The sequence below is a fragment of the Amphiprion ocellaris genome, chromosome 20, assembly GCF_022539595.1.
Source record: "Amphiprion ocellaris isolate individual 3 ecotype Okinawa chromosome 20, ASM2253959v1, whole genome shotgun sequence".
NCBI lineage: Eukaryota > Metazoa > Chordata > Actinopteri > Pomacentridae > Amphiprion > Amphiprion ocellaris.
Window position 1 is genome coordinate 30,541,185 of NC_072785.1, and position 12,270 is coordinate 30,553,454.

Below are 12,270 nucleotides of genomic sequence, written 5' to 3' on the forward strand. Positions count from 1 at the left end.
TCAAAATGACCTACAAATTGTTCAAAACTACAATATTTGAATCATTTTGGACAATTTTTTTAACTCAAAGTGGTCCAAAAGTAACAAAAGAGCGTCCAAAATGTCCAGAAAACTGTTTAAAACTACTTGAAATGAGCTCAAAATGACAATATTTGAGTCGTTCTGGACAAATTTTTGTCCAGTTTTGAGCTTCTGCTCATCATCTGTAAAAGATGTTTCACCATGCTGAATGTATCTTCCGACAACTTGCTCTTCTTTATTCCGACATAAAGTCCTGCACCTCTTTGGAAACAGAACAACCATGAAGGAGAGAAAACTAAATACATGTTTAAACGTTTAGAAATAAACATTTAATTCGCCGAATAATACACTTAAAATAACAGAAATGAGAAAAACAACAAAAAAGTTTAATTTCTTTAATTCCAACAAAAATAGAATCAACACACAGGAAATATGTGGATGTTGCACAGATTATGGATTTTTTTTACTGTTATTTATGTTATTTTTTACTTACATTGTTTCCAATGTTTGCAAATCCACCGTTTTCACACTTTAGAAAGATGTTTCACCATGCTGAATGTATCTCCAACAACTTGCTCCTCTGTTCACTGTTTCTCAGCCATGCTGCATTTATTTATTGATCCAGTAGGTTGGAATTTTGTATGTAAAATCCAAAGTAATATAAAATTGCCCATATTCACTCAAAAATGCTCCAAAGTAACAAAAAATCCCAAAATGACTAGTAAATGTTTGAAATAACCTGAAATGTGTTCAAAATGGCCCAAAATGTGTTGAAATTGACAATATGAGTCCTAATGGACAATTTTTAGTCCACTTTTAAGTTTGTTCATCATCTGTAGAAAGATGTTTCTCCATACTGAATGTATCTCCAACAACTTGCTCCTCTGTTCACCGTTTCTGAGCCATGCTGCATTTATTTTATTGATGTAGTTTTGTACTTTGTCTTAAATTGTCCAAAACGATTTGAAACTTGTCCAAAGTAACATAAAACATCTCTAATGTCAAAAAAATAGTCAAAATTGTCTCAAAACTTGTTCAAAATGACTCAAAAGTAACTCAAAACTAAATTTTTCAAATCATTTTGAACATTTTTTTTTTCATTTGGGGCAATTTTGAGTTCCTCAGGTGTAAAACTAAAAAGTTAAACACTAGATTCAAGAAGAATTCAGAAAATAACTGAACATAGTGCAGTAAATCTCTCCAGCATTCTGTTTATTCCAAACAACTTCTTTAAATGTTGGCGTTGTTTCTATTTATATCAATAATAAATTAACTCATTTTAATACATGCAGGAGTGTTTTGTGTATTTTTGCAGTAGTTTTATATGTTTTTAGAGTTTCTCTTTGTAGTTCCTTTGCTTTTATTATTGGTTGTTTTGTGTCTCTCTCGGATTTATTTCAGAATAAAAGAAAAAATCCAAAATTCACATTCATGAGTTTATTTTGCTTCAGTTTGTCTGTTAGCTTCTGTAGATTTTAAATAGAAAACATTTCTGTATAGACAGAAATCTGTTCAGCAGATGGGACATTAATTGTTAATTAATTAATGTTAATATTCTGAAGGTTTGTTCATTTATTGTTTATCACAGTCTGATTTATAGAACATTTTACGAATAAAAACACTGTAAAAATACTAGTTTTTCTGGCTTTTGACAGTATTTTCTGACAAATGGAGTCATAAAAACAGATAAATCTCCTTTAACTCTTTCATGTGACCTAAATAAACCAGAATTATCTTCTTTCTTCTTCTTCTACGTCGTCTTCTCTCTCTGGTAGGCGTGTTTCTTATGAGGTCTGGATTTGAGTCTTAAAGCTGATTGGCTCTTCATCGTTTCCTTTTTCCCCGTCGTCAGCTCCTCCCCTCCCGGTTTCCATAGCAACAGCTGGGCGTCCTCCCCCCCGGTGACCAGCGCCTCCCCCTGGGCGTCCCACAGGAAGCAGCGCACCGTGGAGGCGTGTCCTCCCTCCAGGCTCCTCAGCAGCCGCAGCCCGCCGCCGTCGCAGCTCATCAGGTGCAGCTCACCGCTCTTGGTCCCGCCCACCACCAACAGAAGCTCCGCCTCCTCCAGGTAGCTCCCCCCGACCAGGTAGTCCACGCCGCCACCGCCCGGCAGCAGCTCCAGGCTCCGGGTGTCGGCGGCGCTGAAGAGGCTGAGTGGCTGGTCGCTGTCCAGCCTGCTCAGGTCCCACAGGTGCAGCCCCTCGTCGTGGCTCAGACACAGCAGCCGGCTGGAGGCGGGGCCACACCAGCAGACGGCGCCGGCCGACGAGTCGCTGTTCAGGGTGGCCAGCAGCGCCTCGTCCTCGGCGCCGCGGCTCAGGTCGAACACGTTGACCAGGCCGTCGGTGGAGCCGGACGCCAGCCGGTCTTTGTCCTGGGGGTGGAAGCGCACCTAGAATAGAGTAGAATAGAGTAGAAATAGAGAAAAATAGAATAGAATAGAATCTTGTCATCATACATGGGGTCATGACAAAAACATACATAGCTTTCGCCGGACGGTGCATTAATAACAAGCAATAACAAATACAATATCAACATTAAATATTAAATCAAATGTACATATAAAACAAGACAATACTGAGCACAGTGCAGTCCTCCTCCAAGGCTGCTCATTCCCCCATAGGGCTGACCTGAATAGCAACGGCACAGGAAGTGTTTATCTAAGAAGCGGTTTCTTGACATGAGGAAGACTGTCGAAAAGTCCGAAAATTCAGGATGGAAAGGAAAACTCACAAACAAGCCCACAATTTAATCAGTTGTTTCTTGTATCATTTCCAACGAAAAGGTCAGCATTAGGATCGCAATCATGTGATCATCAGCAGGCAGTTGATGTAGTGGTCACTTGTCATGGTTACAGTTACGCCATACTGTTATCTCTCAACGATACAGAAATCTTTAACAAATCCGTGGATCTAGACTAGAAGCTGCATCACTGCCAAAATCTAATCACTTGGTCCTTGTATCATTTCTGATCTTCCCTGAAAATTTCATCCAAATCTGTTACTCTGTTTATGAGTAACAGACAGGCAGACGGATTCACAGACAAACGTACGCCGATCGTCACAAAACTCTCCCGTTCCTTAGCGGAGTAATAAATGACAACATATCCAAAGGAGGCCAGATATATACCATATGGGAGGTAAATGAAATGAAACAAAACTCAATGAAATAGAATAAACATAGTCAGGAAATTGCATGTAAGCAGCAAAGAGTGACACTGTGTATTCAGGCAGACAGGTGTTTTGAGTCACCTGTGTGATGTCATCACTGTGCGACTCTGAGTAGACGCCCAGCGGGTCGGCGCCGGCTTTCCTGCGGTCCCAGAACACCAGGAAGCTGTCCTCGCCGTCCACCTGCTCGGTCCCGGCGCAGAGCAGAGCGTCGCTGCAGTTCAGGTCGAAGCTGCAGAAGCTGTGAGTCGAGTCGCTGCCGAACGTCTGGACGGCGTTGGAGCCGCGGCGCCGGACGTCCCAGAGCCGCACCGAGCCGTCGGCGGAACCGGAGAACAGCAGGTCTGAGGAGCGGCGGGCGAAGGTGACGCCGCAGATTGGACCGGAGTGACCCAGAAACTCCCCCAGAGGACGGAGACTCTCCCTGTCGTGGAGCCGGACGCTGAAGTTGGAGCAGGAAACGGCCAACGGACCGCCGGGCTGCAGCACCACGTCCAGCAGGTAGGTGGGTTCCTCTGGACGGGACCGCCGGGACACTGACAGAACCTTCAGCTGCTCCTCCAGAACCTCCATAGAACCTCAGAACCACACAGAGAACAGTTCAAAATGACAATATTTGAGTCATTTTGGATCATTCTACTCTACTCATCATCTGTAAAAAGATGTTTCTCCATGCTGAATGTATCTCCAACAACTTACTCCTCTGTTCACGGTTTCTGAGCCATGCTGCATTTATTTCATTTATCCAGTAGGCTCGATTTTTTTCCTAAAGTCTTGTCCAAAATGATTTGAAATGTGTCCAAAGTAGCATAAAATTACCTAAATTGACTCAAGAATTGTCCAGAATTACTTTAAATTTTTTGTTTTGTCCAAATATTTTGGGCAATTTGAGTCATTCTGGACACATTTTTGTCATTTTCATTCATATTAGAATATTCTGAGTCCCATGTGTTAATAATACTGTGAAAATGAGGGATTACATGCTACAGATATTCAACTATTTCCATGTTTCCAGCCTCTACAGATGTTTTCTCTCTACTCTGTTCATCATCTGTAGAAAGATGTTTCACCATGCTGAATGTATCTCCAACAACTTGCTTGTTCAAAATGACTTGAAACTTGTCCATAGTTGTAGAAATTTGGACAAATTGACTCAAGGATTGTGCAAAAAAAAAAAAACTCAACAAATGTCCAAAAAGACTCAGAATCAGCTTCATTTTGTCTCATTTGTGTAATTTTGCGTCTCGTTTTTGTCTTTTTACTTACTCCACAATGATTTGAAACTTGTCCAAAGTCAAATGACATTTAAAAAATGACTCAATATCTGTCTAAAATGACTTAAAAAATTGTCTGATGTCAAATAGAATAATCGTCAAAATTGTCTCGAAACTTGTTCAAAATGAATCAAAATTTGTCAAAAGTCATTTTGGACAGATTTTGGTCATTTAGGTCAGTTTTGAGTAAAGGAAACATCTAAATTTACTTAGTATTGAACAACATGCAGTAAATCTCTCTGGTATTCTGTGTTTATTTTAAATACCTTCTATAAATGTTCACATTGTTTCTATTTACATTAATAATAAATTCATTCACTTCAATAAATGCATTTTTCTGGGAGTGTTTTGTGTATTTTTGAGTCGTCTTATATGTTTTTAGAGCTTCTCTATGGAGTTTCTTTGCTTTTATTATTAGTTGTTTTGTGTCTCTCTCGTAATTATTTCAGAATAAAAGAAGATCCAAAATTCACATTTATGACTCACTGAGAAACACAGAAAACAGAACAGAGGAGGAGATTCAGTTCAGATCAATATCAGTTATTGATCGTTATTGATCATCAGTGATCAGTATCAGCCCTGAAGGAAACTCATCAGTCCATCCTCAGATCCAACTGTGTACTTCTGTCAGTTAAACATCTGAACTCCAAAAAATGAGCGTTTTTCTTTTAAAAACACAAAATATTCCTCCATCTATCAGCCAGAACTGTCAAATTTATTGAACTTATCATCTGTGGGTCAAAAAAGTCAAAATAAATCTGAGCTCACAACCAAGATATTTCATCAAAATCACTTTATTCTACAAGTCCAGTTTAAAAAAAATTGCCAAAAATATACCATTTACTTTAAGCAGATTCTATAAAAAAGAAAAAAATCTGTGTTTCTCTGCGCAAATAAAAAGTCATGACTGACTCAGCTACAATAAACAGCCACGTGATAAAAATTCTGCAAGTTTTTGGTTGAACTGCAGGCAGTGTTTCCACAGAGCAGAGAGAAGAAGTACAGAAACTAATTAAAATTAAAAGTACTGATGAATTTACTACGTAAAATAAAGAAATTATCTCATTTGCGGTTACCTTATGTGCTTTAACCTTTACTATAATCGCCTTAATGAATGAAATCAAGTCCTTTTGATGCGTTATTTTCATTTAAGTCAGAGTGTTACTGAAAAACTGAATTAAATGAATTGATCATTTAAAGCTGTTTTCAACAATAAAATTAAACTATATTGATTGTAATTTTGCGTACAAAGCAAGAGAAATAAATCAGAGGCATGAGAAAAACTGTTCAAGCCGACAGGAATCAGTTTGTTTGTTTGTTTGTTTTATTAATGGTTTTATAACATTTCCTGTGTTCCAGTTTAACTGGTGATCAGGTTAACTGGTGATAGTTTCCGTCTCCAGATGTTTCGTCCGCAGATTCGTCACGATCAGACCTGGATTTACGTGAAATAAAGATACCAGATAAAGAAGACCTCGCCGAAAAACGTCGGCATCACTACTTAATAAAGTCTATATCCATGTTAATATCATCTACAGACAGTAAAAAGAAACGTGCTGGCTGAAATAAAAAACACGTATTATTCAAGTACGATGAGAGGATTCGAACCCACGTAATCCAGCGATAAAATTACGAGACCACCGTTTTACTCATTGTGCTACCGATCAGCTCTACAAATATTCTGCTTCATCCACATAGATCACTGTCATCCTGTCAGGTGTTTAACACCTGGTGATTGTTCAGGAAACACGTCCATGTTAACTGGGGATAATCACAACTTAACACAGGCTTCCTGGTTAAGAACGGGTCAGAAAACTATTTATTGTCTCACCAAGAAAACCCACAACATAGAAGCACGTCCACTGCTGTGTTGTGTGTTAGTTTGTGTGTTCAGTGGAACAGATCCAGAGCAGAACTTCGAGCTTAACTCGGGTTTGTTCTCAGAAACACTCCGAAGTTAGGTAAAGTTGGCAAGATATTCACAGATTCGGACTTCCGGCATCAATAACTCATGGGATATACGTTGTAAAAACATAAACAATGCCTCTTTCAAATCGTTGTAAGCTAGACAATGTGCTACGAGGCCAGTTTTATCAAAAGTCGCTGTCTTTCAAGCTGCAGAAATAACATTGATGTCTATGAGCAGCTGGCTGTGCAACGAGTGAACAGGGACCGTCTGCAAATAGCAAAACCGCTGCAACAGCGAAGAGACACTACACAAATATTCAATTACTTAACTTTTATACACTGTAGTGTCACCAAATTTACTGCAGCCATCATTTGTCTCCTGCTGGTCATACTACAAGACTTGGTTTGATATTAAGTACAAAATTTGAATTTTAAATAATTTTTATTTGTCATAAAATTCAGTAACTTCACTCTTATGTACTGTAGTGTCACCAAACTTGCTGCTGCCATCAATTGTCTCCTGACTGTCATAGTACAACCCTTGGTTTGATATTAAATACAAAATCTGAATTTTAAGGAATTTTTATTGGTAATAAAATTCAATAACTTCACTCTTATACATTGTATTGTCACCAAAATCAGTGGAGCCATCAGTTGACTCCTGATTGTCATACTACAACTCTTGGTTTGATATAAAAACATTCTTTCATAATTTTAATGAATTTTATTATTATTTTATTAGTAATTCAATTCAGTAACTTCACTCTTATGTACTGTAGTGTCATCAAATTCACTGGAGCCATCAGTTGACTCCTGATGGTCATACTACAACTCTTGGTTTGATATAAAAACATTTTTTCATAATTTTAATGAATTTTATTATTTTATTATTATTTTATTAGTAATACAATTCAATAACTTCACTCTTATGTACTGTAGTGTCATCAAATTCACTGGAGCCATCAGTTGGCTCCTGATTGTCATAGTACAAGTCTTGGTTTGGTAATAAATCAAAAATCTGAATTTTAAGGAATTTTTTATAGTAAATAAAATTCAATCACTTTACTCAAACACTGCAGAAAAAATAAACTCCATCCAACTGATCATACCTTCAGGTTTTTTCTTCCAAGTATTGTCCATACAGTCCTTAACTTGGAAAATATTATTAGCTGTTTAACATTATGGTTTAAATGAATCAGTTAACGCTGCAGCCTTGTTAGAAAGCGTCTGACTGTCTTTCTTCTCAATCATCAGTACTTGAGGAGACAGTCTAAACAGTGTGAAGTTATTGAATTGAATTACTAATAAAATAATAATAAAATTCATTAAAATTATGAAAGAATGTTTTTATATCGGGCTGCACAGTGGTGTAGTGGTTAGCACTTTCTCCTTGCAGCTAGAAGGTCCCTGGTTCGCGTCCCGGCTTTCCCGGGATCTTTCTGCATGGAGTTTGCATGTTCTCCCTGTGCATGCGTGGGTTTTATCCGGGTACTCCGGCTTCCTCCCACAGTCCAAAAATATGCTGAGGTTAATTGATTACTCTAAATTGCCCGTAGGTGTGAATGTGAGAGTGATTGTTTGTCTCTGTATGTAGCCCTGTGACAGACTGGTGACCTGTCTAGGGTGTCCCCTGCCTTCACCTGAGTCAGCTGGGATAGACTCCAGCCCCCCCATGACCCTAGTGAGGATTAAGAGGTGTATAGATAATGGATGGTTGGATGGATGTTTTTATATCAAACCAAGAGTTGTAGTATGAGCAGTAGGAGTCATTTGATGGCTCCACTGATTTTGTTGACAATACAATGTATAAGAGTGAAGTTATTGAATTTTATGACTAATAAAATAATAAGACAATAACGAAAATTCCTTAAAATTCAGATTTTGTATTTAGTATCAAACCAGGAGTTGTAGTATGACCAGCAGGAGACAATTGAAGGCTCCAATGATTTTGGTGATAATACAATTCATAAGAGTGAAGTTATTGAATTTTATGACTAATAAATTAATAATTAAATAATAAAAATTCCTTAAAATTAAGATTTTTGTATTTAGTGTCAAACCAAGAGTTGTACTATGACAGTCAGGAGACAATTGATGGCTGCAGTAAATTTGGTGACACTACAGTGTATAAAAGTTAAGTAATTGAATATTTGTGTAGTGTCTCTTCGCTGTTGCAGCGGTTTTGCTATTTGCAGACGGTCCCTGTTCACTCGTTGCACAGCCAGCTGCTCATAGACATCAATGTTATTTCTGCAGCTTGAAAGACAGCGACTTTTGATAAAACTGGCCTCGTAGCACATTGTCTAGCTTACAACGATTTGAAAGAGGCATTTTATGTTTTTACAACGTATATCTCATGAGTTATTGATGCCGGAAGTCCGAATCTGTGAATATCTTGCCAACTTTATCTAACTACACTCCGACCCTCAGCAGCCTCCCATCAGAACAACACGCCGCACAATATTAACTTTATTTGCTAAAATACATCGTAACAAACTGAGACCACGTTGTTTAAACCAGTCACTCAGAAAACAATAAAACACGTTCAGTCATCCACGTCCTAACCGTCATTTCAGAGCACTTTAACCACTGACAATATTTTTTTTATATATATATATAAATATATATATATATATATATATATATATATATATATATATATATATATATATATATATATATATATATATATATGCATGCAAATGTTTGATTATTTAATGTTTTCTCGGCATTTGTCACTCACATGTGCAAATCACTTATAACGTTTCTAAAATCACTGGATGCAGCTGAATAATTCGGCTTTAATTTAATACAGCAAACTGACTATTTAACGTTACTGGATAAAATTATTTAGCACTAGCAAGGATTTCTAACAAATTTTCTTCCGACAAAATAAAAATAATAACGTTTAGGTGCAAAAACTTAATGCCGAATGATTCAGCACAACATCAGCTTAAAATTATAAAAATGTGACTTGTTTATATTGGCAATAAAGCGAGAAAATGGTAAATATGCAGATATTTAAATGGAGTTCGGCGGTGTGTTGAGTTTCTAATAAAGAAACGTGAATAAATATTTCCTTATTTCCAACAGTTTGTGTCTCTCAGTCTGTTGTGTGTTAAAAAGAGTTTATTATTTAGTTAAATTATCGAAAATTATCTACTTACCTGCTAGAATTTTCTGCACATGAAGAAAAAAAATCAGCAGATTTTTACAGATTAACGTTTCCGGAAGTGATCAGCCGCCATTTTGGAGGAAACGTTACAAAAATATAAAGAGTCAGATTAATGTGGAACTTCTTTAAATGTCTTATAAAATGTAATAAAAAGCAAAAATACGTCGCTTTTAGTCCAAAAACACATGTAGGACGGACCCGGTGTCACAGCAGCTACAGTCCGGACGGAACCTTCGCTTCGAAACTTGGTTCCGCTCGCGTCGAATAAAAAGAATTCTGAATTATTAGGGTCCGAGCACCGAATGGTGTGAAGACCCTATTGGAATGCAAGGAATTATTAGGGTCCGAGCACCGACGGTGCGAAGACCCAATTGGAATGCAAGGAATTATTTATTATTATTATTATTATTATTATTATTATTATTATTATTATTATTATTATTATTATTATTATTATTATTATTCTTTCTTTGCCCGCCGGGAAATTGCCATTTTTGGCGGCCTTATCATACCCCAAAACGCGTGAAACTTGGCATGCTCATCAGGACTGGCGAAAAATTTGATATTTTATGGGAGTTGCGCATGTGTGTTGCAAAATGGCTCCATAGCGCCCCCTGGAAAATTGAAAATTTGGTCATTAGGCCAACTTGCACGATGTTTCATGTACAGCTACAAAATTTTGTTTGCATATTCAGCACATCAGGAAACCCAAAAAAGTCAATCATGACCACGCCCTAACACCAACAGGAAGTCGGCCATCTTGAATTAGCTGTAAATTTTTCAAAATTAATAACTCATCGGAGATATGTCCGAGAGACCTCAAATTTGGCCAGTATATGCAAACACGCGACCTGATGAAAAATTATCAAAATGTTCATTTCATTTCAAAGGGCGTGGTCATGGCGACTCCCAAAAAAATGGATCCTTCGCCATGAAACAGGAAGTGGCGTCTAACTCAGCTGTACATGGTCCAATCTGCCTGAAATTTCACATGTGTGATCAATGTCCAGGCCTGACAATATCCATGCGGTTATATACATTCACAGTCATAGCGCCACCTTGTGGTATCAGGAAATTGACATTTTTCACACTTTGATGTACTATTCTTAGCAGGTTGATCAGATTCACTTCAAATTTGGTGACATAAGCCAGAACACATTGATGATGATCCCCAGAGAAAATGGTGGCTCGTCATCAAAGGGCGTGTCTGTGGCGGCGCGGTGAATTTCGATTTCTCGCCATGAAAATTGAATTATTAATATCTCAGCTGGAAATGGTCAAATCTGGACCAAACTTGATATGGTGGACACCAGTCCGGGTCTGAACACATCCACACTCATAAATTTAGAAATACTCATAGCGCCACCTGTTGGCAACAGGAAGTAATTGTCATTACATTTGCACCTACCATTGCCGGAAACTTTGTCATATCATCTTGAAAATTGGTCAGCGGTGTGACTACGCCTAGACGATGCCACAGTGGGAAGATTTTGATGATTCATAAAACACTGTTGCCGTGGCAACGCATTATTGCCGTAATAAACACAGTACTTTTTGACAGGTTAAAAATGCTCAAATGCTCGCCAAAATTACCACACATATCTGGACCGGCAACCCATTTGATATTTTAGGGAAACTGCACATGTGTGTGGTAAAATGGCTCCATAGCGCCACCTGGAAAATTTCAAACGGTTACTACGGCCACTACGTATGACCTAGAATTATGAAACTTGCTAGGCTTATGTAACTCGTCAAGACACACAAAAATGTAATTGACACCCATGCCCAAAACCCAACAGGAAGTCGGCCATTTTGAATTATATGTCATACTTTTTGACGATTTTGGGTCATTTTTGTACATTTTCAAAAGCTATAAACTCACATAGGGTAACACCGAGAGAGCTGAAATTCGGCCAGCATGTACTCCAGGCATGGGTGATCAAAAGTTATCAAAATGCTCACCTTAAGTCTGAGGGCGTGGCCATGGCGGCCTCCCGAATTTTGATGCTTTGCCATGAAACATCAACTGCTGTGTAACTGCCCTAAACATGCTCCAATCTGCCTCAAACTTTACATGTATGATCAGAGTCCAGTGCTGATCACATCCATAGGCCGACATAAACTCTCGGTCGCAGCGCCGCCTGGTGGACGTGCGTGGATTCGCCGACCAGCAAGGATGCGATGACCCGTCCAATGCTGCTTGCAGCTTTAATTTTTAACTTGAGTTTGGACTCGACAGTTTTTGTCAGGAGGTTGGACTTTAGGCTTTGTGCTGGAGGGTTGAACCCTGATTTCCAAGATGTTCAAAGTGTACAGAGCTCTTGAGTCCTGAGGAGATGAGCTTTCACACAGTGTGAGGGCTGAAATTTTCGAAGTTTCACAGTAGTTGTCTGTAAACTAGAACCTTCAGATAGTCCAAGGACTCGTGTCTTCTATGTCCATGTGTAGTTGTCTGTTAGTTTGAAATGTCAGATAGTCTGAGGACTGAAATGTGCAAAGTGTCTTAGTACTTCTCTGTTAGTTAGAAATTTCTGTTTAATCGAAGCCTTAAAAGTTGTGACCATGAGTCTTGATTTCACATTTAGAGTATCCATTTGAGTTTTGGTGAGACGTTCACCTGTGTGCTATTTAGAAATGGTGAAGAAACTTTGATTGTATTCACTGAAAAGTATAGTTAGTGGTGATCAGAAGGTAACATTAGTTTGATCAATGATTTCAACTA

General features: G+C 38.2%; 1 protein-coding gene across 1 annotated transcript; it reads right to left on the minus strand.

Moving 5' to 3' along the window:
• Window positions 1–402: 402 nt before the first annotated feature.
• Window positions 403–9,776, minus strand: wdr89 (WD repeat domain 89). Its single transcript, XM_023270637.3, has 3 exons — window positions 9,541–9,776; window positions 3,273–3,769; window positions 403–2,413 (listed from the first exon to the last, which is right to left on the minus strand). Exons 2-3 carry the CDS (start codon window positions 3,762–3,764, stop codon window positions 1,772–1,774), a joined length of 1,134 nt encoding a protein of 377 aa, XP_023126405.1. The 5' UTR covers window positions 3,765–3,769; window positions 9,541–9,776; the 3' UTR covers window positions 403–1,771.
• Between the last annotated feature and the right edge of the window lie 2,494 nt (window positions 9,777–12,270).

Coding starts and splice junctions, on each gene's coding strand:
- wdr89 (XM_023270637.3), bottom strand. CDS start 3,764: ATGGAGGTTCTGGAGGAGCAGCTGAAGGTTCTGTCAGTGTCCCGGCGG. Junction 2,414..3,272: donor ACAGTGATGACATCACACAG/GTGACTCAAAAC, acceptor ACTCTATTCTAG/GTGCGCTTCCACCCCCAGGA.